We start from the raw sequence: 27,445 nt of genomic DNA, 5'->3' as shown, positions 1-27,445 counted from the left end.
CAACCAACCAACCGACTAACCAACCTGATGAGGAACTCCAGCACCGGCCCCTCCTCCTTCTCCGAGGAGATTTCCAGTCGCAGCCGAGCGGAAATGTTCCAGCAATTTATAATTAAAGATTGCCAACTGGTTTCTGGTGAAGATTTCCATCCAAGATTTATGGGCTCAAAAACACCTATCAGCTAGCACCTCCAAACATTTTGCATTACAATAGAGGGCTTCTTCCCAGGCGCGTGGCGCTTGTTCCATTTTCGGCCAGGGGGTCGTATACATAATTATTTTATGTATTATGAGCATTATCGCACACACTGATAACAGTTCCAGGTATTGTCTAATCTATGTTTGATTATGTGGGCAATGCCGTGTCATTCGGGTAATGGGTATGGCCTGTTCGATCAGGTGAGAACCCCTGGGCTTTCGGCGCCCATGCTTCTGGTATCAGCGTGAATCGTTTGTTTAAACTTTATCTTCTATTGATTAACAACTAAATCGAGCGCCCCACGCGAATTCGACGCCGCCCACAGACAGCGGTTTCCTATTGAGTTGTTTCGTAGTAAACTTGGTGGGTTTTAAATTATTTAAATTATTACCTCTGCGTTGCCAAGGAAGTGGATGGGATGGGATCTGTAAATGTTTACGCGCCTCTAATGATTTGTTTGTAGTCTTTGCACACACTCCTACTTCTCAAAAGTATAATAACGTAATCGAGATTATTATGGCAATTGTGAGGAATCTGGGAATTTTAAAAAATTACGAAAATAAAATACGAATGTTAATTGCGATAATTGTGAAATAATTCCGGAATTCAAATTTTGTGGCGCATGCAAGTCTAACAAACTCTGTTATGCGATTATTTGTAAATATTTATAAATAACGCGGAGTAGAGCGTAAATAAATCGTTTAAACAGTAAACTTAAGCTACATATGTTTCTATATAACTGGCATCGAGGCTTCACTGTACCGCGAAATACAGCTCCGATTTAAGATATAAATCTTGGGCGCTAAAACGGATCAAAGCGCGACTTCCTTAAATAATTATCTTATTTTCGTATTCTCAGCGAGGCGCCAGTTCTTTTTTAACTATTTTTGCTGTTTTAAATGTCTCTCCTCTCGCACTCTCTCTCCCTCTCTCTCTCACTGGCTCTCTCTTCTCTGCTGTGCGCATGCGCCGACTGCGTTGCTCGCCGCCTGTTCGAATCGAAATCGAATCGGCAGTCAAAACGCCAGAAACTGCCGTGCTGGGCGGACGTGTTGACGAGTCGCTCCTGAAAGCAACTAGACATTCTGCTGTAAATGGCAAACTAATATGTTTTAAATTGATTAATTCACAATTAATAGAATTTAATTCGTGCGCGGCGTTGAGTAAACGAACGGTTCTTCCCGCAGCCAACTTAACTCGGTGTGTGTTTACTTTGCCCGGAGTGCGAGAGTGTGGATGTGCGCGAAACGGAAATAAGAAATAAACAAGAGCGACAGCAACAACAACAACAGCAACAAAAACAACAGCAGCGAGAGCAAAGCAACGCAACAAGAAGTGCAAGCAAAAGTGAAAAGGAAGACGAAAGAGGAAATGCCAAAGTACAACAACAAATACACGAACAAAACGCCAGAGTGCAAGTGCATCGCGTGAGTGTCTTACAGTGTGCGTGTGCGTTTGTGTGCCCGCGTCTGCTTGTGTGTGCGTGCTGCTAAGGCGGCGGCGGAAGTAAAAACGCTTGACTTCGCCTTCTTCTTGTTTATTTGCTCTGCTTTGCGGCTGGCATTCGTCGCAGAACGAAGCGAAAACAAAAACAAAAACAGAGAGCCAGGATTAGCCCCAAAAGCACACAACCACCGCCCACTCGGCGACCCCCCACCAAAAGGAAACAGCAACACAAACAACAATGGCAACTTGGCGCGACGCCCTCTTCGTCATCAGCAGATAACAACAAGAACAACATCGAATTAACAGAAACAAAACCAAAAACAAAAAAACAAGAAAGCGAAGCAAAAGCTAAAGCATTCTGGGATCTGGACATATCCGCTTCCGCGTTGCTTCTGTCGCTAAAAAAGCTCAAGAATCGAATCCGAAGCCCAACGCAAACAGACGAAATCACTCACTCACCTTACAGTACGTAACCACAGTGCACAGTGGAGCAAACAGGTAAGAAACTTTCGCATTTTAATACTTTTATTGCAGACTGTTAAGTAAATCCTTTTTAAAATCAAAGCAGAAAAGAGTGCCAAAAATAAATACATTTTTTTTGTCTCAATATGTAAGCACAATGATTCTCACAATGTCTGGAGTTCTTTTATATTCTTAAGCGTGCAAAGCCATTAAAGAATTACCTTTAATCGGTGTTAACAGACATTACCCTTGTATCAACCCATTGTCGTGGTTGCTTTTTTACGAATTGGTTAAAACACCATCTTTTGGTACATGTATTTCCCATAACTACGTCACAATGGTCATGAAAACAGAAAAGTGTCTTGTCTGAAGCAGCTGATAAATAATTGCTCCACCTTAATCTGCCTTTGGTTATCTACTGCATATGACTTCCCCACTTCGCTCCATGTCTGGGTTTTGGTCTCTGGTTGAGGTCAACAATTTGTGGGATCTACACGTGTAAACAGATAAGTTGGGCTATATTTGGTTCGTACTACACACATTTGAGATGGCAGAAGACTCGGCAAGTACGGTTTATCTAAGGTTTTAGTTGATTTATTTGGCTGTTCAGTGGATCTGATTGTGGCGTTTTCATTGGGGCTTGTTTAAATATTACGAGTTACAATTTAATGGGGATCTTTGGGTGTGGTTTTATAGTTTAATTATTGTTTCGTTATCTGATTGCTGCGCTTAATTTGTTGTATGTTGAACTATTGTGCAAAACCTGTTCCATGTCTTCTTCAAATATGATTAGATATTTCTTACAGTCAAGTTTCTGCTGAATTATTAACTATGCAAATGGCTCAGTCTAGCAACAATATGATATGATAGTAATTTCTCTTCCCAAGCCTACTGTCTTGACTTGCATTGTATGCACGGCACGCTCCACCGATTTCCTACCATTCTACGATACGAACGAGATCGATTCACCTGGAAAATAGCCTCTTCTATTCACATTTCACTTCACATTACGGTACCTACATATGTACATAGGGGCTTTTCGTAATGCCCGTTGCATCATATTGGCCAGTCCCGAGTTTTCCGCCTCGAAAATGATGGAAACGGTAATTATTGGAATGCATATCGGTGTGCTATGCGCTATATGCTATATGCTGTATACTATATGGTATAGAAGCGGGCTTTCGGAATGGTTCTTTCTGTTCGGTTCACGAGTCTCTTGTTGCATGCACTTTTCTATGGAAGTGAAGTGAAACAAAAGCGGAGCGTTGAGCTCCAATTAGGGTGACTCCGGCGACTCTGGCAAGCGTCAGCGAAATCTTATCGCCGGGGCGCTATGGCGAAAAGAAATACCCACACTGCCATAAAGCCTTATGTACATACATATGTGCATATATATGTTCATATAGTATGCATATATAAAAAAAAAAGTAAAACAGCCAGCAGAATTGTGTTTATTTATTTGCCTTTGCCGACCGACGACGTCGAACAAATCAGCCAAACAGTTCCTGCTTCTGCCGCAGCTATAAGGTACATATATGCATATGTATGTGTAGGTGATTTCAGGAGGTGGCGGTGGGGGGTGCGAACTAGACACACACCTGATCGTGCGCCACCTCCGTTATTTTAGTTTTTGTTTTTTTTTGACGAGCGCAGAATAAATTCTCGCCAATAAATTTCATTATGTATAAAACAAACACTCGCACTGTTTGCGACAAAAAAAATAGCTCCCGGGAAAAGGAATACTTCCTTATCAGTGGGAACAAATTTAAAGGTGATACAGCAAGTCACTTTTAAAATTAAAAAAAAAAGAATGGAAAGTACTATTACCTTTTAATATCTTATCGGTAATCACATATAATAAATAAAAAGTAAACAAAATCCTAGGATAGTAAATAGGTTTATAACGCAATGTCATTCCATTTATCTGTACCTATTAACCTGCTTACGACTGTGCGCACGGATGTATTAAGATTGGTTTCTCAAAAATAAACAGTTTCTCTCTTCAATTAGCGGAAAACGAAATAAAACTTGTAGAAGCTGCGATTTCGCTTGGCGGTTTTCCTTTCCTGGTTCTCTCTTTCCCCGCTCCCCCTTCGCCAAGCCCCTAGAGACTTGGCCTGGTGACCAGCCGGCGGCAGAAAAGCGGCAAAAGCAGCGTAAATACAATAAATTAAATTCACTTCCGCATTGCTCCCAACAAAAAGAAACAACGTAATGGGGAATGGGTGAATGTGTGCGGCTGTGTGTGTGTGTTTGTGTGGGGCGAAAGACAAACGACGTAAGAGAAAGAGCACGGCAAGTGCACGGAAGAGAGCGGGTCAAAAGTGTAAGCGGGAGGGAGACAGGCGGCGATCGCAAGAAAAGAGAAGGATGGAGGAGCAAAGCAAACAGGTATAAAAACTGTTGATCGTGGGGAAAAAGAGTGTGGGGGGACTGAGGGAGATGGAAACAAGAAAACATCGACCTATTCCCTCTTACTCACACACACAAACACAGTGGTTCAGCAACTGACTCACTCGCACTCACACGTGCGAATCACAGCCAACCCGTACAACAACATCAAATCAACAACAACTTGCGGCGGCAAAATAATGAAGGGAAGAGGAAGAAAACGCCAAGCAGCAGCAGCAAAAACAACAATAAAAAAACGCCTTAAAGCGGCTGAGATATTAACACAAAATGCCGAGCAAGCAAAAAGTGCATGTGTGTGAGTGTGTGTCGCTCACTTTTTCCAGTCGGTAAGAAAACGACATGACAAGTTCTTCGGAAGGGCCAACTATTAGCGAATAGAACCAGAAACAAATGTACATACGATTTCGGGATTATCGCAGTTGTTTTTTTTTTATTTTGTAAATACTGCTCAGCTCGTATTCAGTACTTTCATACACAAATAAATAACAAATAATAAAGATATGGTAACCACAAGCCTCAATTAATCATATTAGGGTCACTTAAGGGTTAAGGTCTCTGAGAACGTCGCCGAGTAACTTACACACTGATAAACCCATAAATGTATATGTATCAATGCCTGGGTGTGTGTTTTTTGTTGTGGTCTTCTTCTTGTCTTTCCTTTCTGTTCGCTTTTGTTGTTAGGCGAATGCTTTAGTTGTTTTTCTTCTTCTTGCTACATTGCTTCCTTTTCTTCTATTTCGCTTGCGTTTGTTGGTGTAACTTGCATGCGGAAGCTTGCATTCAATACGAATTGCACACATTTACATACAAAGATGCATTAAAACATATCTATACATGCATATGAACAGTCGTATATTGTTGCTATCGCGCAGCAGATGTTGCTATTGTTGTTGGCCGCTGTTTTTGTACATTTGCATTTAAAAAGCGGCGAACGAACCACTTGTGCGTACTATACATCCCATTGTAACCCATTTTATAGTGCAACGAAATCACACTAACCTGAATTTGCCATAAATGCAGCCAGCTTCCATTACGTCGCGTCTCAAATTCGCAAAAGAAATAAAGAAAGTAGTGCAAAAGGCAGGCGAGAAAAGCAGCAGCAACAGCAACCACAGCAGCACTCCAATCAACGATCGTGCGAATTTGCCATTAAAAGCGGTAAAATATAAACACAGCACTTGCCTCTCTTTCACTCAGCTCAGGCTGTCTCATATCATTGGCTACAGTGGGCGAGTTTCGGGAATTTCCTCTAGAATTTGCCTTTAAGGATGTGGTTAGTGGAAATATCTATAGTTGTTGCTCAGAAAAAAATTTGATATTGTTGTTCCAATGAGATCATGCCTGGAATAAGGCCAGCTTTCAGATAATGAATCATTTTGTTTTCCAGAGAAATTACAAGTTATTTGTGCAGTCAAAAAATGCAAAGCTAAACAGTAAAATGGCATCATCTAAAATTGAAATATGTGAAAAATATAGGATACAAAATTACTCACTTTTAGGAATACATTTAAAATGAGAAAAGTTGGATAATAAAGTTATTACAAATAATATTACTGGAATATTTGCTGAAAATATATCCGCAAGTTTCCGATGCAATCTACTAAGCTCCGCACTGGCAAATCTCCGCCCATCGAGCGACCCATTCATCTTGGACTTCTGACAAGTTCCCGCAATCTTTTCTCACGATCATCATTTCCCGATGTTTCCCAATTTCTGCCTTTCTGCCCGCACCGAAATCCGACTAAAACCTAGTACACTAATACTCGTATTACTCCACTAGTGCGATGGTGCTGTCTCTATCGCCCTGGCCTGCACCCGTCTCTTTCGCTGTCTGAGTAACCTGTTGTGTGAATTATGTTACGAACGTAACGTGTTTCAAAATATAGGAAGTCTTGCTTGAGTTATAATACTCCGCTCAACTCGACTTTGGTGCTTTAACGGTGACTTGCTATTATCTAACTACACTGAACGGGTGAGGGAGAGAAGGAGATAGAGCGGGAGAGGGAGGGGGAGAAAGAAGCGAACGAAGCGAAGCAACAAACAGAAAAAGCCAAAACACACAAACAACACAAATATTCGCCGCATTTTCAGCAGTTTGTGGCACATTTTCCTTTTGGCACACATACGGAAAAGGGGAAGGGGCGTCTAAAGGGGTAGTGGGTGGAAAAGGGGGGCAAAAGTACATCAAGCAAGAAGTGGAGTAATGTTGTGGAAAGTCGCTTTTAAGTCGTCGTCGTCGTCTGTCGATGCAACACAATTAGGTAATTTTCCTTCTTTCTTCTTATTGAACTCCCATGGGTGGAGTAGGGGGGAGTGGGCATGGAACCCCCTGGCCCCATAGGGGGGAATTGCGTGGTGGATAACGTAACAGTTTCGGGTGCACCTAGCCTAAGCTGATGGCGTAACGCCAAAAAGGAAGTATCCGTAACGCTTGTCTATCGCTATAAGAGATAAAACCCAGAGACAACGAGGCAACAAGGAAAACCTCGAGCTGCAAGAAAGAGACGGGCTACCGGGGGGTACGAGAGTTACACACCCAAGTTTTATGGCCTGGTAACAAGAGATACTTGAGGCGACCCTTACTACGTCACACTTACCCACCGACGATTGTCCATTACAGTCTTTATCTAATACAAAGGGTAACTGTAACTCTACGGAACTGATAAATTAAGTATGGGAACACTGAGAAAAACTACGATATAATAGAGATAGAAGAAAAAAAGTAACAATACCAAGTTATTTATCCTCAATTTACAATAAATGCCCCTCTTTAAAAACTCGCTTATCCAAATGTGCAATTAAAATATTTTTGTGGTATTGCGATTATCTGGATTATGACTCAAATGAAGAGCATGTAGGCAAACCCAAATCAATGGCTAAAAGAAAAAAACCACTACCTGTTGGAAATCAAATCCGTACCATCACCTTTAACCTACCTGTTGGACCTACAACAATGAGCTGAGTTGAAAGCGGAACAGGTTCGCAACTTTGTGGGTGGTCACCGGCAATAATTGTCACTCTCGAGACCCTAACTGTGCGACCCTCTTAGCCTCTCAGCCTCTAACGACCCCTGGCAAAGCGACCAGCTCTCGATATGATCCCGACCTGAATCGACCCCTCGACTTGACCCGAGGAAACAACAGCGACGCACAATGGAGTTTTGGCATTTGGCACTTCAAGGAAATTGCATTCAAAAGGCGGAAGAAGGAAGAGAAGTGCAACGGGGGGGAGGGGCGGTGTTCGAAACAGCAGGCCCTCCACTGAGAACAATGCAGCTGGTGAGGAGCCGCATTCTCATTCTCGTCATCCTCCGGATTGCCTACTTCAAGACTCAGCGGGCAGCGAAGAGGAAATTTAGCTAGTTATTGTGCCACACTTGCAATGAATTGTGCACGAGAAGTGCACAAAAGGAGGTTGTTTTTGAAAGCGTTCTTAATTTGGAATAGATTTCTACCATTTTGGTATTGGTATTATGGCCTATTGATTCCGTATTTCTAGCTGCGAGGGTACTTTCCACTTTCATTACTATTTTTTGTTTGTTTAAATCGAAACCGAAATTTTGGCAAATCTTTCATAAATCAATTTGATTTCGGAGCCGATAGCACAGATAACGCTGCCCGAAATTCCTTTTTTTTTGGGACCCACTAGTTGGTAAACTCTGCGTGCATTGGTAGTAATATGTATGTGCCAACAGGTGTGCGTTTGCGTGTAATCAGTTGGCGCTGACTGATAAGGAAAGTGGAAAGCGGCTCGGAACCAAAGTCAGGTGGGCGAACGAACAGGAAGGAATCCAAGGGAGCGGGAGGTTCCAAAAATGTGTTTTCGATACAGTGAGTGGTCTTTGTTGGGGTGCTGGGGGAAGTGGGGAAGTTTGGGGAACCGGAAATGACGGCAGTACAAGAATTTACGCTTTTGCTATGCGCTCGAGTGGGTGGTTCTCGTTTTCTTGTTTGTTTTTTGTTTCTTTTTTTTCGGTCTTAATTGATACAGTAATCAGTCGCAATCCATGTCACATTTACCATTACCCTTTTCTTTCGCCTTTGTTTTTGCTATAATTTATTTATTTTTATTACACTTCTACACAATTCCTATCTAGGCACACATACAATCGAAAAACGAGGAGAGAAAGAAAAGAAGCAGCAAAACAAAAGTATTTAGTTTTTTGTTTTTGGCTTTTTTGTTGCTTTCCGTTTTTTGTTTAATCATATCGCATGGTGGTATTCACAAGTGTTATTATAATGATTGCAGTTGTTGTTGGGGCGAGAATATTGGGCTGTTCAATTATTTACACCTTGATACGCAGAGATACGAGTTTTGAAATTATTTTATGGCTCCTTTGGTCAGGGCAGCACTTCAAAATGCGTTCACGCAATGGCTGAACCGAAGAATATAAATAGGGTTCGTTTCCAAGGTCGAAAGGGGTAAAGTGGGGCATTCTGAAATAGACGATTCATTTGCATTATTTATTATATCACTTATTTTAGTGTTTTTAAATATAACTAACTAATCATGTTATTTCTTTTGTTTACTTTCAGGTAACTAAACTATTCTATACATAATCTCCTATCGGGATCTCCTGAACAAAATTTGTAAGTCATAAAACATTAATATTAGGAAAAGAGCTTTGCTTAATAGTTATTCAAAAGATCTAAGTGTTCCCAGTCCAGGGAAGTCGGCTTACTATAGAAAGAGTTCATCTAAGAACTCATTTTACATCAAAGTCCACTTGGCAGTTCTCTTTTTCGTACTCAAGGAAGTCAGAGTCTCTGCTCAAGTGGCAAGGAATCCTCTTCCTACGCCTCATCTCCTCCAGCAGCACCTAAGCCCAAATTGTTTTATTAATACTGGAATTACAGTTGAGAAATTTTCAAGCGAACGCCGCCCTGTCTGCGGACCAAGTGTCAAATGAAACGACAGCCTCGAAAATATCCTCGGGCCAGATGAGATGAACCCACAAATGAGGGTATGGAATGGGATGAGATGGAGTGGGATGGGGTGGGGTGGGGTCCGAGTCAAGCAGGAGATTATATTATAATTTTCCAAGTAAGGCAAACACGAATTAAAACAAACAACAAAATTGACACGAACAGCACGTAGCGCAACGTTGTTGAAGGAGCTGGTAACAGAAACAGAAACGGAGATTCCGACTCGGATTCCCGGGCAGCAGATGGAGCACTCTGCTCCGCTGCTTCGCTGCTCCTCTATTGTCGCCAAATTCATAATTAGCAGCAGCTTAAATGAGTTCTTGGCCGCCGGCAATGCGCAGCAACCTCAAGAGATCCCCAGATCTTAGAGGGCTCTGTCTATTACAATTGTTAGTTCTTGGATTGCCAGATTCTGGGTATTCCTCTTGTTGTCTCGTGCGCCGAGTGCTCTTTGTCGGTGGTACTTTTTATCTCATTAGGTCGGTTTGCCACGTTTTAGTGGCTACTTAAGAGCAGAGCAACTTGCGGCATAGTCAGCAATTGTTTATTATTATTGTGTCCACACTCACTCACTCACTCCCATGCCATTGTCCGTGCTTATCAAGCTTCAAGTTTCAAGCTTTCGCCTCTTCTCGTCCCCATACGAGTATTTGTATGTGCGTTCATATAATTATCATCGCTATTGTGGGCTTGGGTGAAAACAATCTCTGGACAAGCCTTTTCAAAATGCGCGCTCGCCTGCTAATCAGCTCTCCTAGAACAGCAAGAAGCCAAACTATCGAAGTGCAGTCAGAAAATTCCGCCTGGAAACCAAAGTCAAATTAGTTGTGGCACTTGAGGAAGTGCTCCTAAACCCGCCACCTTCCTAGTGCCTTAGAATGCAGCTGATTTCTTGATACTACTTGTTTCCTTGATTAAAACTCAATAGGTTCGGGTGCTGGAGAGCTTTACATCGCATCGTTTCTAGGGAATATGGCATTTCCAGCTAGTGAATAGATTAGAATCATGCGAATTTCATTTTCCTGTGAAAAGCAGCATTTATACGTTTTCAAGGAAATGGTTCCTTTCGCTGCTTCGCACTTCAATTGATAGTTGGCATGGAGTACTGGCTTTACCCTCTTATCTGCAATCCGGTTCCGTTTCTAATCGCTTCTTATGATGTTTGTAAAGCTCTTCTCTTAATCAATAATTCGTGTGCCGCCCTTTTCCAAAGTCCCCCCGCCTAATCGTTTAAAGATATGGCCAATTTCCTGAACACGCTTTAGAGCATTAGCTCGTGTATTACACATCATCAGCGATTACATGCTTTGGATTCCCACCATCGAACTGTCGGAGGAAGTGAGCGATGGTCATAATGATGATGGTGATGATGATATTCCTGCTGTTCCTCAGTGGACTTGGACTTGACGTAGATGCTCACAACCTGTGGCATGGACGACGTATGGTATTAGCTTACGCGCACTTACTCTTCATACGATCGCTGATTTTTTTGCATTTCCCTGTTCCCTGCGTCTTGGAACCAGATTGTGATTATAGACAAGCGTCAGCGTCTCTCTGTTTCTGTTTTCTGTAGCTTCGAACATCCGCTTCCGCATTTATTAAGTGTCTTTCCACGACGACGCTTTAAACGTTCCCCAACCGACCAGCTCGGTTAAGTTCAGTTCGGTTCGGTTGAGTTCAGTTCGCTTAGAACGTTTTTACAATTCAGGTTTGGCCGGCTACTAGCTCTCGGCTTTGTTTTTTTTTTCTTCGCTATTTTTTTTCAGCTCGTTCTCCTCTGTAATTAAGATGCGAAGCGCGATCGTCAAAGTTCTTTGGCTCCAAGTGCGGGGCAGCGGACGGAGGAAGCGGCTTCGCCATGCATGCCTAGATGTTGGCTATGTATGTGCTTGATTACTAGTGCAAATACTAACTACCGGTTTAGATACCCGACCAGATTGTGTGCACAAAAAAAAAAACAGAAGAAATGGACGGGCGATCGGATCGAGTCAGCTAGCAGTCACTTATTGCACATAGAAAAATTGGGACTATGATCGTTAACGTGAAAGAAAGTTTGAAGCGATCGAGCAATTCTATATTGCACGTGTTCTCTCTTGTTTATTATTGAAATGTAATAGTTTTACAAAGATTGTTTTACATATCATCAATATGTAGTAAGTGAGGAATATAGCTTAACTACAGCTCGACGAATGCCGTAGGATATCCAGTCTGTTTCAAACATATAATTTCCTTCCGGAAAGGGCAGTACTTTGGTTGCCATATTATTTATACTATCATATGACATCTTATCGACGATAATATCATGCTAAAAAAATATAATATGAATATTTACTTAATAAACTTCGGGTATACCTACGTCATAGGGACAAGGGTGTTGCATGTTGGAAAAATTTTTGAAATAATTGTAAAAATAAAGAGCAACTGGATTGGATTTTGGCGATTTTAGGAACTTGCACGCGTCAAGAGTAATATTGTAGAGAAAGGGTTTATAGCCATTTAAACGTTGATAAAGACCAAAATGCACCTGAATTAAAGAATATTAGCTTATTTTAATCGCTAAAATATAATGAGATATTTGTAATACATTACCTTAACATTGGTTACGGGTTTCTGAAGAAGGTTTACTTTAATTGAAATATATTTGTAAGATCGGTTCACAGATTTCAGAAAACAATTTTCAATTAAAGCAAAGTCTTTATCTAGAGACTTGCATTGTATGTTTGTAACTTCCAATCGGGAATAAACCTAAAAGTAGTTCTTTTAAAGATGGCTTGTCTGTTATAACAATTTGTTACCTCTGTTATATAATATATGTAAATCATCAGAAAAGCGACGAACAAATTCAGCTTGATCGCCATTATCCTTTTGGTGTATATATTAAACTGGCCAATAAATTGGCAATAAGCTGGAAAACGACTGCGGGAAAACAGAGCTTGCTGGTGGTTAACATATTCATGTATCAATTAAAAACGTTCCAGATTAGTTCAGTTAAAGACCATCAATTAAAATAGATAATACTATTTACAATTGGTTCGGTACTATCAAGAAAAATACTGCCATTTCAATAGTTTTTTAAAATCTGTTTCGATGGTTATGCTTTAATTATGCAGCGAACATATTGGGGATGGGGCATTAACCATATTTTAGAAACATGAAGTTTTAGTGAGTGTGGATGGAATGGAATAGATATGGAGTTTTCCATATGAATGAATAAACCAAAAATCTACCTAACCCGTTGAAATTTCTACTTCGCACTCCCACTAACTGATTAACGGTCTTATTTTAACTTAGAATGAATTTTATCGCAGTGTATGCGACTCAGCTAGGTTTATTGAAATGTAATAGTTTTACAAAGATTGTTTTACATATCATCATTCTTATGAAGTAAGTGAGAGATAGATCTTAGTTACAGCTCGAGGAATGTCGTAGGCTATCCAGTCTGCTTCAAACATATAATTTCCTTCCGGAAAGGGCAGTATTTTGGTTACCATATTATTTATTTTATCATATGGCAACTTATCGAGGATAATATCATGCTAAAAAAAATATAATATTGAATATTCATATTATTAAACTTCGGGTATACCTACGTCAAAGGGACAAGGGTGTTTCATGTTGGAATAATCTTTGTAAAAATTGTAAAAATAAAGAGCAACTGGATTGGATTTTGGCGATTTTAGGAATTTGCACGCGTCAAAAGTAATATTGTAGAGAAAAGGTTTATAGCCATTTAAACGTTGATAAAGTCCAAAATGCAACTGAATTGAAGAATATTATTACTCGCTTATTTTACTCGCTATAATATAATGGTATATTACCTTAACTTTGGTTACGGGTGGCTGTAGTAGGTTTGCTTTAATTGAAATATATTTGTAGGATCGGTTCACAGATTTCAGAAAACAATATTCAATTAAAGCAAAGTCTTTATCTAGCGACTCGCACTGTATGTTTGTAACTTCCAATCGGGAATAAACCTAAAAACAGCTTTTTTAAAGATGGCTTGTCAGTTAAAACAACTTGTTACCTCTGTGAAATAATATATGTAAATCATCAGAAAAGCGACGAACAAATTCAGCTTGATCGCCATTATCCTTTTGGTGTATATATTAAACTGGCCAATAAATCCACAATCAAATCGGCAATAAGCTGGAAAACGACTGCGGGAAAACAGAGCTTGCTGGTGGTTAACATATTGATGTATCAATTAAAAACGTTCCAGATTAGTTCAGTTAAAGACCATCAATTAAAATAGATAATACTATTCACAATTGGTTCGGTACTATCAAGAAAAATACTGCCATTTCAATAGTTTTTTAAAATCGGTTTCGATGGTTATGTTTTAATTATGCAGCGAACATATTGTGGATGGGGCATTAACCATATTTTAGAAACATGAAGTTTTGCTGAGTGTGGATGGAATGGAATAGATATGGAGTTTTCCATATGAATGAATAAACCAAAAATCCACCTAATAAGTTGAAATTTCTACTTCGCACTCCCACTAACTGATTAACGGTCTTATTTTAACTTAGAATGAATTTTATCGCAGTGTATGCGACTCAGCTAGGTTGCATTACGCTGGAGCCCGATCCAATTGCCCACAGGAAGCTGGAAGATCAGGCCGATCAATAGGCAAACCATCGGAGCAGGAAGTCGCTAAAAGTCTTTCTTCGATGGGAAGTCAGTCGCGAGCCATAAAAAGTGAAGGGGAGTCCGAAGCGAACGACTGAACTGAAGTCGAGTCAAGTCAGATTGCTCTATGTATCTATGCGTTATCTTATCTGCGGAGGGGGCATATTTGTTATGAACTTACTGAAACTCAAGCAAATCGTAAACATTTCATAATACATATAAACATTATGGTGGAAGTGTGCGACAGCGGATAGCGGAACATGTTGTATCTTTTATGTGTTCTGTCTATTTCTGTTGGTCTTTATCAGAGCAGCGACACCCAAGACAACAAGTAATCCTAGTTAACAGATATATATCGCCATGTGAAGCGCCAAAGGCCTCCGCAGCAGGTGTGCGTCGAGGACGGGATCTGGAACTGGAACTGGGACTCAGCTAACTGCGACTTTGGATCTTATCAGCTTGATGGACAAGGTTCCTTTAGTGTTCTTCAGCCGAAGAGCCGCCAGAAGATTGTGTTGATGGGTGGCTTGTGGGTGGTTTAGTGATGCTCTTCGGAAATGTTGACTTGTGAAATGAAATAGTTTAATACCCTTACTAACCACCCACATAATGACAACGTTTTCTCAGTTGAGTCATGTAAACTCTGCTCAAGAGTATTTTGTGGTCTTCAAACACGGAAGCTACTCATGTCAACCAACTCAATTGAACCCGTACTGACCCCGACCCCAAGCCAAAGAGACGCACATGAGATGTCCACTGCCCCCTTTTTGCTGCTCCTTGTTGGCAACCCCTTTCGGTATAAGGGGCAAACATTAAATTCTTGCTGCAGGCAGCAGTCCAACAATGATGATGATGATGTTGATGAGTGCCTTATTAAGTTAGGATGGTGGGCAGGAAAAGCATTGTGGACGAGGAGGAGGAGGAGGTGGAGGGGCGGGGAAGATTGATGCAAGTGCGAGAAAATCGCAAAGAGTTGAAACAAAAACGCAGATGCGACTAATTGAATGTAATGGGCACAAATGATGCGGTTGATGCGGTCTAGGTCTATGAGTATCCAGCTCCTCACTAGCAAACACTATGTGTACACAGAACAAAATTGTGCTATCACTATTGTTTGTAGTTACTGTGTGTTATTATGGGCAAAACTGTGACCTAGAAATTCAATGAATTTTGTTTTCCCTCAGTGCATCTAAAACTCGCCATCATCAACAACAACTTCTGAGAGCAAAAACAAGAATGATTCTGAGCTCTTGTCTGGGCGTTTGATGAACTCATCCATCGTATGGAAATGAAATATCTGACTGGAGATCTCTAGCGTTTCTCCCCCTCTCGATTTCTGTGGTTCTTTTTATTCCTAGGTAGTTAGCTACCGATTCGATCATAAGCATTATGATAATGATCGTAATGATGATGCTGTGCTTTTGCGCCCTTTGTTTTCCGATTGTTCCAATGCTCTTTATGAAGTCGCATATCTCCGTAGTCATGAGAATGATCAGCATAGCAGAGGTGGTGTGTGTTGTTTGTGCTGTGCTTCGAGTTTGCATATTTATAAGAAACTCGAAGAGGTTATCGAACGTTTGATATCATTAGGCAGTCCATCTCTTTGCCCCTTCGCAGTCCCGACGAGCACATAAAGATGAACAATGAGGCAGCAGAAAGAGTTCCACAAAAAAAATGCTAGAAAATAAGAAAAATAGAAAAAAACAAAGACTTGAAGCCGAGGTTTGAGCTACATTAGAACAAACACGTCACGTAACGCCTCCAGCAGCTGTGGATCTCGCCATCTCTCTTCCATTTTTCTACACCTCTCTTTCCGATCGAGCAAAACAGCGGAGCTCGGGGGTAAAGCTGGAGAAGAGGTGGAGGAAGACTTTAATGTTGGCCAGATCTTGTCGCCTGATCAAAAGAGAAAACTACAGTGGTAAGAACTATTTCGATTTATAGTTTTCAAAAGTGCGAAAGCAGTTTTTGAAGCTCTTGTGTTCCCTGAACATAATTAGTAGACGAGCAGTCGCTGGTTTAAGTTTCTACAGGCCTAGATAACTATCGATCAGATCTGCAGGTTCTTGCTCTCTAGAGATCACTGTATTCTAAAGACCCAAGAAAGCTTTAGGTGAAAGAACGCCCGTGGCCCTCCTTTCTTTCTTCATTTACAGCTACCGCAAGGCTTAAAGTCTGGCTCGACTTGAGATCGGGTTTAAGCTTCCCAAAAAAAGTGCGTAACGATGATTGATTTGCTTGAGCTTGAGCTTTGAGCCTCCCTTGTGGTTTGAGGGCTTGAAGGCAGGCTTGAAAAGTGACCGAAGAAATAACAATAAAACAAAAGAAAAGCGCCTGCGGCTCGCGAAGCTGAGCACACAAACTGACGATCTAGACAGAAAATGAACCGCAGACATTTGGCTTTATTTCCCCCGCTGCTTCGCATACTTTTTCTCTATATATTTTTTTTCGCCGTTTTGTGTTGCGAAGAAGAACCCGGAATTGGCGTTTTTTATTTATATTTTTTTCTTACCTTTTTTTTTTGTACCAACATACCAATACAGCCAAGCGAGGGCAAACACAAATAGCAAACACGATACGCTCACGCGCTTGTTATGCACGCTCAGCAGCGTCTAAAAGCGTTGAAAAAAGGGGGGGTAATGGGAGGACAAAGGGGGCTAAGGTAAATCAAGAGTTACGAGCGTTGTTGCTGTTTCTTAAATATATACGGCGACGAGTGTTGAGCGCCGAGCAGTTATAAAAGCAAAGCAGGTCGTTGACTTAGCTATTTCGAATTTTGAATATCTTTTTTATGCTTATTAATTGAGTATTTGATATGAGCGGGCACACAGACACAAATGGCAATATCCGAGCCTGAAATACACGTGCAGAAAGTAAACACATCTATAGGAACCACATGAACTCGAACCCCAAGTGAACCTCCAACATTACTCATCATAGCTCATTGATTGCTCGAAAGCCTGTAGAGATCGGGGAATTGCAAATGTGACACCATTACAGTTTTATTGATTAGCTAGCAGCTACCTCTAGAAGTAATTGTGACTGTTGATCTTTTCTTATTGATATGAAACACAAACCCTAGATATTTTATGGTTTATTGCATTGTTAAAGAAACCATACTTTTTCTATCGGCCTTTATATCAAAGCTCTTTATTGGCTAAGTGAATGCCCAGATTACCTTACATCTGGCTGTCAAAAGAACATCATATAGGTATATACCTACCTTGATCGATATGAATCGAACTGAGAACCGAACCCCAAGAAAACTCATTGAATTACACACAATTTGCGGACTAGGGTCAAATCCCTTGGCTTTAGGGGTTGATTTAGGGCCAGAATGAAAACACCAGCTCAACAAAAAAAAAAGACGAGATAAACAAAAACGATGCTGCACTTGAGCTCGCTGAAGAAAGACCTCATAAAAGAGATCAAATGTCAACGACAGCAGCACCACCACTATGTGTATGAGCACCACCACCATAGGCACCACATGCCTCGTCATTCTTCCTTTCAGTTACTTCACTCCATTCTTTGATGGGCTTCAAGGAGATCCGTAGCCCGGTTTCCAAGAAGTCCTACAAGATGTAAAGCAAAGTGCTGATCAGGTAGGGGAAGGACGGACGCATTTCCTCATTGCTGCTCTTCTACCTGATCGGCACACTGAGAGAAATGTGGCAGTTGGTAATTGGAATAGGATAGGAAAACAAGAAACGAATAAACTACCATAAATGGATTGAAAATAGCAATGAAAATACATGTTTTCAACATTACTCGAAAGGTTTTTTCAGTGTAGAAAGGGAGACAGCATCCCTCTGACTCTCTCTTTCTCGCACCTTCCCTTCGATCGAACACTGAGCCGTTAATCTTAATGCGCCATGGCTGCTGTCGCTTCTGTCTCTCTTCGGGTTCGGTTCCTTTTCCCCGACATTTCTGGCTATCAGATTTTCTTATTTTCCCATCGTTCTTACTGCGCAGCACTTGATGCACCCAGTGTCTGCTGGGCAGCGGGGCGGGGAGACGTGGCGGGGGTCCAGCGAGGAGAGGATGCGCCTGCGGAAATTACTCATTAACGTTCAACTCCTGCACGGCACTCAGTCGGGTGATTCACTTGGCAAGCTGGAATTCCAGCTGCGTCTAGGAGTGCCGATCACAAATGCCATTTGAGTGTCGTCTTAAGCGGCTAAGCGCTAGGGAAGCACTGTGTGGTGCTGTATTATAAGTGATATACGAGCAGGATGCCACTTTTCACTTAATATTATTAGAAGGCTGCACTGGTTAATCCTGAGCAATATCAAAAAGATTTCTTCTCACATTGAAATTATTCAAGAAAACGGCAAAGATTTCGTACACCAGATAGGAATAATAGTGCAAAAATCCAAGCTGGTATGAACGTTTAACGTATCTTATCTGATTGCTGTCCCACATAATCCTTTCCATTCGCTGCTATAGGAACACTTAGCTCCTCGACTTCCTTATCCGCCTTTTAGATCTCTCATGTCCCATTTTCTAGCATTTCCGATCCCACGATCCCACACACGAAAACCTCATCCTCCTCCTCCTTGGAAATCTTTTCTCTTCGCCAAAAACGGAAACATTGCCAATAATACTCGTAGAAAAAGAGCTCATGGCATTCTTTAACCCATTTGCTTGTTTTTGGTTTTCCAGCTTTCCTTCCACTCCCCCAGGCATTTGTTTCTTTCTTTTTCTAAACTGATCGTTTTATAATTTTCGTTTGTAATTTCCGTTGAAACCGGTTCCAGATCGCTCGCATACCTTACCTCTGATTTTGAACTACCTGTGTGCCTGACTTGATTTCGAGTTGTGCCAGAGAGGGAGAGGTGACTGAATGCTGCTCGTTTCGGATTCTTCTCTGCCGCGCCTCCTGTGTCGAGATTTAGAAATATTCTTTATACTCTTATTGCGTGCGTGAGAAGACGTGATGCACTGAGAGAAATCAGTAATTTACCATTCCATATAGAATCCTCTGGACTTGTGCCTCTGTACGTAATGTCCCACGGTGGGCGCCAAATCTTGTGATCTTGCTCATGACCCAAATCAGCTATTTACATTTTTCTCAGTGAACTTCCCCAACTCTGCCTTTTCCTGGGCTTGCTGCCCTGCCTTCCTTTTCTTTTTTTTTTTTTGTGTTTCTGTTGCTGGCTGATGAGCATTCATTTGTCATTTTACTACGTGCCACCGACTCGAACTTTTAGCCGAATGTTTATTTATTTTGTATTGCTGTTGCTGGTGCTGCGGAACATGTGTGCACTAGAATATATGATTTTATTTTAGTGAAAACTCAACCATGTGTTGTGGCAACCGAAATAACACGTAGGATCGTACTGGTGTGAGTGTGAGTGTGGTGTGTGCCTGTATGTGGAGTGTGCACAATCAGCGGCGGGGCATCAGCATTTACCTCTAGCTCTCTTCAAAAACAAATAGATCGGATCGTTTGTGGATCGGATAGACCCCCTCTAAGCCCTCTACATGCACAATAAAATATTCAAGGCGATTATTATCATCCTCATCATCATCGCCATCATCCTCCGCCCCAAACCCTCCTCCCCTCATTTTTCCCCAACGCCGCCACAAATATTTCTTGTTCTTGCCCTCCCTTTCTGGCGCACTCGGCAGCGCTCACTTGTTGAAAGCGCTTCCCGGAGAATGAGGAAGTTTCTTTCGGGAGAGCGAGGCAGTCGCAGTCGGATCCCAGTCGGTGAGGAGAGATGCGAGATAAATCTGAACATGTGTGCAGCGAAAACGTCTGGTCCGGCTATAAGTGGGAATAAGTACAGCAGAGGACGACTAACTAGCACCAACGATCTGAGGTCCTAACATTTAAAGAAAAAACCATGGTTTTGATATTTTCGATCAATTGTCTGTGGATAGGGTCCACCATCTTTAGCTGATGCTACACCTTCTCGGCAAGCTGCCCAACTCTTCATCATCATTTCGATCCACCGACTGAGACTTGCTGCTCTCCTTACCCACTGGCGGATTTATTAGTTGCCCCATCGCAGCAGCGTCTTTCTCCAACACGGGTCGCTCCCATCCCACTCCCTCTTCTCCGGCTGCTGCTTTTGGAAACGGGTTTGCTGCTTGGAATGTGCACTTCCGTTTGCTGCTGCTGCAGCAAGATACGAGAGTGGGCAATGGGCACGGCTTTCAAGTTTCGAGAGACGTTCGACTCGGCCGCGCCCCCCCTTTCGCCCCTCTCCGTGTGCCATCAATACATTCGCTTATGTTGAAATCTTTACAGCAAATGATCACCACCGCCATGTGTGTATACGTCTTTCGGTTTTTGTGTGTCTGCGATCGGTTTGTACACATCCGGAACGGCAGTGTACCGCCGCCCATGCACACGCATACACCCGAAGACATCACACATTTTTGGTGGAAATTACCATATTGAGAAATTTACAATTAAAAAGCTGCCGTCCGCTTTTGCTTTGGCGACTAAGAAATGCTCTAGGAACCTCAGCTAAAATTCAAACTCCTATAGTTTATCTGAAAGGTTTCTCATCACGTTACTTTACACTTTTCAAGATTTATTTTTATTCTTTGGCCACATCTATCACTGCTTTCAAAATATCACCAGGAAGTGAAATTGAAACCAAGGTTGAGGAAATTTCATTATTTACGAATTTCTTTTGTCGAGGTGTGAATTGTCAACTGTTATTATGTTAAGTATCCGGATATGATAGCGGAAGCGCCTAAATGGGACTTAAGGTTGGGCCCCACATTGGGCGCCAATTGTTGGGCATGTACACGAGGTAGGCTTAGATTGGCATGCAATAAAAAGCTAGTAATCAGTAAGAATACAGCAATGGTACGTGAAATCAAAGTTAGACACATTTTTAATTCAACAATACAAGTGCCTATGTGACGGGTTTTACTTTTTCTCGGGGTAGCGCATTCCCCAGTTCGTTGTGGTTGAACCTTTTTTTTTTGGAACGATCTTCTCTCGCTCTTGCTCTTCCCCTCTCGTCTGCCTGCGTCTCGGTCGCTGCGGGGGTGTGTTGCTGGCGATCCCGCTGCTGCTGCTGCTTCTGCCGTTGCCGTTGCCGCTGCCGCCGAAGATGCCCGCTGAGCGGAGATATCGAAGAGGAAGAGCGAGAGAGGTCCGGTCCAGACCTCTGCCGCTGCCTGATCCTCTGCTGCGCTGCCCCGGTCTCAGTCTCCGCCTCAGTCTCAGCCTCTGCCGCTGCCAGTGAGTCACGCTCTGCGCTCTCCGAGATCGAGATCCCGCCGCCAGTTTGCGCCAAGTAGTGTTCGGATGCGCTTGCCCGCTATATGCCATATATCGCTGTACCATCACGCTCACACGCGCAAATAGATCGTTCGGTCGCGTTTCTGTTGCTTCTGTTGTTTTTGTTGTTCGTGCGTCGGCATCGAAGAGATATATTATTTGTTTATTTCATCCTCCGTCCATCGGCTGCCCCGCGACGATTATGAAGAAATCTGATTTGGTTGGAATGCGAATGTCTGTCTGAGTGTCGCTCTCCCGCTCGCTCCCGTTGACGGATCGAATCGGACCGGATCGCATCGGATCGGTATGTGTGGCGTCTGGGAGCGGGATACACTGGCTACCCCTACCTACTACCCGTCCCCGTTCCCTACTAGGTGATGTGTCCGCTTAGATATTTCTCTGGCGGAAGTGTGTCGACGAGTGATCAACAACATCCATTGGCCACATCCTTTTGCGTTGAATATTACTCAGTAGTGAACTTTGTACCGCCAGAGGAACCGTGTGTTTGGCATCCGTGCCCGAATCCGTGGTAGTTTTCCATATCTGCTTTACCCAGCATTTAAAATAAACAAAAGTTTCTCTCTAAATGATTCAAATGGCGCTGTGAAGAAATGTATAGTGCATGAGTTATAGTGCCTTAAACATTTATAAACGTGTCCTAATACACATTCAAAAGGATCAAATAATACAACAAAAAGTCAGCCTAAAGAATAATTAAATTTAGAGTGCTTTGAATCGATGTGATTCACGATGGCCAACATTTACATGGATTACTCACAATAATGTCTAAAATAAAGATAAAAATGTTGTAAATATTATTCCAGCGTGATACCAATTACTCACATTACTCTTTTAATCGCTTACACTAAAAATGGAATTCCTTGTACATATATAACTATATATCTAATGCCTACTTATGCCACTTAACTGATGTCAAACTTTGTATCTTATTCATTTTTAGATAACGCCGCTTAAAAGCAATTCCAGTGGCTTCCACTAACCCACTGATACGGATCCGCTGACCAGGACATTTCCTTACACACTGTGGCTGCATGTCCAAAATGAAAATGCTCCCAGTACAGTTATCATTGAACTCGCTGAATCCCGGCATCTGGAGCGATGTGCTGTGGCGCTGTCCTCCGGCGCCGTCCAGCCAGCTGGCGGAGCTTAAGACACAACTGCCCCCATCCCTGCCTTCCGATCCGCGCCTCTGGAGCCGCGAGGATGTGCTTGTCTTCCTGCGGTTCTGCGTCCGCGAATTCGATCTCCCCAAACTCGATTTTGATCTCTTCCAAATGAACGGCAAGGCGCTGTGCTTGCTGACACGAGCGGACTTCGGTCACAGGTGTCCTGGGGCAGGAGATGTGCTCCACAATGTGCTGCAGATGTTGATCATAGAGTCCCACATGATGCAGTGGCATCTGCCCAACAGTCCAGTGACGCCCACCAGTCGTTATCCCCTGTCGCCGCACAGCCATCCGCCGACGCCCACGTGGCCACCGCTGAATGCTCCTCCGGAGAACAGTCCCTTCCACAGCTCTGCTCACAGTCTAGCAGGTCACCATTTCATGGCGCCGAACTCGGTTACGCTGAGTCCTCCACCCTCAGTGGATTCCCAGGCGAGTAGTCCACCACAGGCACCTTACCAAAATGGAGGAGCCACTGGAGGAGCACCAGGATCGGCAGGAGGACCAGCACCAGCTGCAGGAGGAGCCACAAACACCAGCAATGCCACATCGTCGAGTGCCAGCAGCACCGGCAGCAATGGCTCCCAGCCAAACATTATGCCCATGAAGGGTATTAGCAGTGCCAGCAGTAATCACTCTGATTCCGATGAGGAGTACTCTGAGACCAGTGGTGGCGTGAGCAAGTTGCCACCAGCACCACTCTCCTACAGCACGGCCAGTCCGCCAGGAACACCCATACTGAAAGATATTAAGCCCAATTGGACGCAACAGCTCACGAATAGTTTTGTGAACTCATGGTCACAGCAGCAACAACAGCAGCAGCAGCAACAAGCTGCTGCCGTGGCCGCAGTAGCTGCTCAGGCGCAGCAGCACCAGTTGCAGCAGCAGCAACAGCAGCAGCAACAACAATTGCCCCAGAAGCTGACCCTGGATAATACTGCTGGTCCAGTTGTGACCCCTGCTGGAGGATCCATCTCCGCACCGACCACGCCCAGTTATATGTACAAAGCAAAGAGGGAGTTCTTCCCCGAGAATTCTGAGCCTAATACAAGTAAGTTGTTAAGTGAAGTTGTTTACCCAAACAAGGACTAACCTCTATTCTTATTTGTTTATTGCAGATGGCCGCCTGCTGTGGGACTTTTTGCAACAGCTGCTGAACGATCGCAACCAGAAGTACAGCGATCTGATAGCCTGGAAGTGCCGCGATACGGGAGTCTTCAAGATCGTTGATCCCGCCGGGCTGGCCAAGTTGTGGGGCATCCAGAAGAACCATCTGTCCATGAATTACGACAAGATGTCGCGTGCCCTGCGTTATTACTACAGGGTAAACATACTGCGCAAAGTGCAGGGCGAGCGACATTGCTATCAGTTTCTGCGCAATCCCACGGAGCTGAAGAACATCAAGAATATATCGCTCTTGCGTCAATCGACACCGGCGAATGGCAACGGCGGCAGCCCATCAATGCCACAGGGCAGCAGTCAGGCACCTGGAAGTCCTGCTGGCCAGAACTGGAATACCCAGCAGCAGCAGCAGTCCCAGCAGCAACAACATCAATCGCCACCGCGTCCCGCCTCGCGGAATGGTCCAATGAGCCTGCCCGCCGTTGCAGCGGTGGCAGCAGCGGCTGCTGCGGCCTACGGTCCACCACCCACATCGCCGCTCTTCATGCACGCCATCAATGGAGCCTTCCACTACCTTTCGGCGGCGGCAGCTGGTCCGCCACCCAATTCCCCTGCCCTGAACACCCCATCCGCTGTTGGAGGACCCGACAAGTTCCAGTTCCATCCCCTAAAATTGGAGAATGGTTCGGGATCGGGTTCGGAAAGCGCTGGCGAGGATCTGAAGCCCACGGACCTCAGTGTGAGCAGCAAGAGCACTGCTACCAGCAACGAGGACTGTTATCCGTAAGTGAATTGCTATTAATATTACATATTAAAATCATTTGGCTAATCAAGCTTTCGCTCTGCAGACTCATTCGCAACGCTGACGGCCTGACGACCATCAAGTTAATACGGTACAACGAACACCAGGTAGCCTCTTCGCCAGCGGGACAATCCCCCAAGCACGAAGACCACCAGGGAGGCGCCTCCAATGCCAGCAGCTCACCCAGGCCCATGGACCAGGCCAGTGAACAAGCACAGCCAGTGCCCATGGAAAGCGATTGCAATGGCGGAGAGTCGGAGGACTCCTTCCGACATATGCAGCAGTAGGAGGAAAAGTGTCCTGAGACAATCACCGCACTACTTCCATCTTCCACTCCCTCCTGAACACACACAACATTACCTGAGCTAAATAAAATGGGACCAGCACAACAAGCGCACAGGCACATAGACAGACACTCTGCTGGATATAAATCTGGATGCCTTTCGGTTAGGATGGGTCGCTTAGAATGCAAACGAAACGGATAACTGATTTTTGGAGAATTTGTAGCAATTTCATTTCGAAATTTCATAAGGAAATAAGAAAACAAGCTTGTACTTCTTCCTTACACGAAATTTGATATTCTGCTGTTTTATGCTTTCTTTGCGGGTGTCCTGTTCAACTTTCTGTATATAGAAATCACATCTGCATAAACAAACACACAATCATACATACATTTATTTTATACATCAAGCGTATTTATTAAGCTAAGCTAAGCGAACGCAGAGTGCATGTAATTTCGTTCTTGTAAGTAGATTTCTTGAGCCGGCGCAGCGCAGCCTTCGATTATGTGCCAATTTCTACATTTATCAAACAAACAAAAATATGCCTAACCATAACCAATCATATAAGTAATGAGTAGCGAATAAGGAGTATAAACTAGCCAGTAGCTTAGACCGTAAGTGTTGCCACCTTTGAGCTTTACAAATGTTGCCTCAACAATGGTTTCAAATTTATGAAAAAAAAAGAACAAAAAACAAAAACAAACATTGTTAAAATCGAAAGAAAGTGAAGGAAATATGAAATTTGAATTGTTGTCGAAATTGTTAATTAATATACAAATCAGCATAGAAAGAGTTTTTGTATACAACAAGACAAATTGATTTCTTGTGATAACAACAGAATTATCTTTGATTCACATTGGCTGAATGCGAACGAAAATGGAGCAGCTCCATAAAGCGAAGCTGAAACAGTTTTGCGATCCTTCATGCGAGGATGGGGCTGCTCTTGCTTCAAGATCAGCCAGAAAACAGAGCTTTCAAAATTCAATTTCAATTGAGCCCCTAGCCCTAGATACACTGCAACAAGAAATACGGATAGAAAAACATTGGCTTCCATTTTAACATAGCAATGATACAAGCATATATGTATACACATTAGTTTTCTATTGCTCTTATTTTTATTATTATTATTTGTACGTTAGTTTAAGTGGCTGCAATCAAATGGCAGCCCAGCAGCAGTAGCAGCAAATGAAGGTGTTCATTTAAGCATTAACAACTTTAGTTTGTAAAACCGCTTACGATCTTACCACCACTCTCCCACCACCCGCCGCCCACAACCACCCACTCACCAGCTAAAAGAAACAATGAAACAATAGAAAATGTACATTTGAAGCACTTTATTAATTACATTAAACGGAGTGAACAGAGTTAGGAAGAGATATCATCAATGCACGTTCATACATTTAGCCTGTAGTGCAACTGTAATTATTAATTATTGTGTAGATCTACGGTAAAGATAATTTTCTATTTGTTTTTCGTACGCCTTAAGTTTAAACACCGCCAATAGCTAATAATTAGCACTCTAGTGTCGCCACAATACCTGTTCTTCCATTGAAAACGTTATCTTTCGATCAATACATAATTTATATATGTATAAAAAAAAGGAAACAAATTTATATGCAATAAATAAATTGAAAAGTGAAATCCAAGATCCCAAGGATCGGCTTTATCTCTCTTGGGCCTTAAGTGGGATTGTCATTTACTGGGCTACATCGTTTTTAAAAATTCATTGATTGCTCTTTTCTGCTATTGTGCAATTCACTGTGGCGTTTTTAGCGAAGATTTCTAAAATCTTGATTTGATTAAATTTAAAAATGTAGAATCGGTTTCAGGCGGTTATCCTTGGACACGTAGTTTAACTTTGTTTAGATAAGCTCCTGATTGTCCAAAAACTCACGAATCATATTTCTGCAGGACTTGAGCAAGGACCTGTTGCAGTTGCGCTCTTTACTGGGAATTGGAGTCCTTGTTTTGGCCTTGACTATCGACTTGTTGCTCACCGAAGTCTCGGATTTGGCCGGTGTCAGGGATCTCCTGAGTAGGTGCGATGGTATGGAGCGTTTCTTCAACGGCTGACTGGCGACTGGCGGACGAACAGTCTGATCCTTTGGCGTCGTGTTATCGGCAACTGCCGGCGGTGGAGTCGGAGAACAGGACTCCGTGTAGGATATAATGTTGTTGCACACTTGCCGATCATATTGGTAGCGGAGCAACAAGAGTGCAGCAGCTGCCTCCAGTTCCAGAGCACTGTGGTTGGCCATGGACACGTCTTCTGTGTCGGATTGTCTCACTGGCGAGGGAGTCGCCTGCTTGCGTTTGTTCAACATGCGGTACTTCATGATTGGACTGTCGAGAAGGAACTGATGTCCTGCTGGTCTCAGCGCAAAGTTTATATATCACAAAGATTTACCTGGTTATGGACCGCCCGCCCTTTGCGCTCTACCTACCAATTGGCCGGTAATCCCAGTTGCCCTAATAAGTAACCTTAGGCAAAAGCCAGGTAGGATCCTACTTAAGCAGATATATCGCGAATTTTATTGATCCTAGCGTTATTCAGCCTATTCGGCCGCTAATCTTGCTAACCCTAATAAGCCAGGTGCAAGTGCTTTTGAAGGCAGATGGCTTAAAGTCCAATTCCAGGAAAATTCTGAAAAATACCTATTTTCGAGTTTTATATCAGGAACGTTGTGACAACTCGCAAAACAAACAAATAGGCTACATGATTAAATTT

The 27,445-nt window shown here is 42.9% G+C and overlaps 2 protein-coding genes across 3 annotated transcripts; one reads left to right on the top strand and one right to left on the bottom strand.

Moving 5' to 3' along the window:
• Positions 1–1,211: 1,211 nt before the first annotated feature.
• On the top strand, positions 1,212–26,038 carry LOC6526510 (ets DNA-binding protein pokkuri). The gene is made up of 4 exons (XM_002087585.4): positions 1,212–2,143; positions 22,287–23,563; positions 23,631–24,417; positions 24,483–26,038. The coding sequence occupies exons 2-4, from the start codon at positions 22,378–22,380 to the stop codon at positions 24,721–24,723; spliced, it is 2,214 nt and encodes a 737-aa protein (XP_002087621.1). The 5' UTR covers positions 1,212–2,143; positions 22,287–22,377; the 3' UTR covers positions 24,724–26,038.
• On the bottom strand, positions 26,037–27,442 carry LOC6526509. 2 transcript variants are annotated; one of them, XM_015197934.2, is made up of 2 exons: positions 27,125–27,442; positions 26,037–27,074 (listed from the first exon to the last, which is right to left on the bottom strand). In XM_015197934.2, the coding sequence occupies exon 2, from the start codon at positions 27,051–27,053 to the stop codon at positions 26,580–26,582; it is 474 nt and encodes a 157-aa protein (XP_015053420.1). In that variant the 5' UTR covers positions 27,054–27,074; positions 27,125–27,442; the 3' UTR covers positions 26,037–26,579. The 2 variants fall into 2 exon arrangements, with proteins under 2 accessions (XP_015053420.1, XP_002087620.1); XM_002087584.3 differs by having other exon boundaries at positions 26,037–27,060.
• Positions 27,443–27,445: the final 3 nt, after the last annotated feature.

The sequence above is a fragment of the Drosophila yakuba genome, chromosome 2L (genome assembly GCF_016746365.2).
Source record: "Drosophila yakuba strain Tai18E2 chromosome 2L, Prin_Dyak_Tai18E2_2.1, whole genome shotgun sequence".
Lineage (NCBI taxonomy): Eukaryota > Metazoa > Arthropoda > Insecta > Diptera > Drosophilidae > Drosophila > Drosophila yakuba.
The sequence above is the reverse complement of the archived record's forward strand: the minus strand, read 5'-3'. Positions and strand labels throughout refer to the sequence as shown.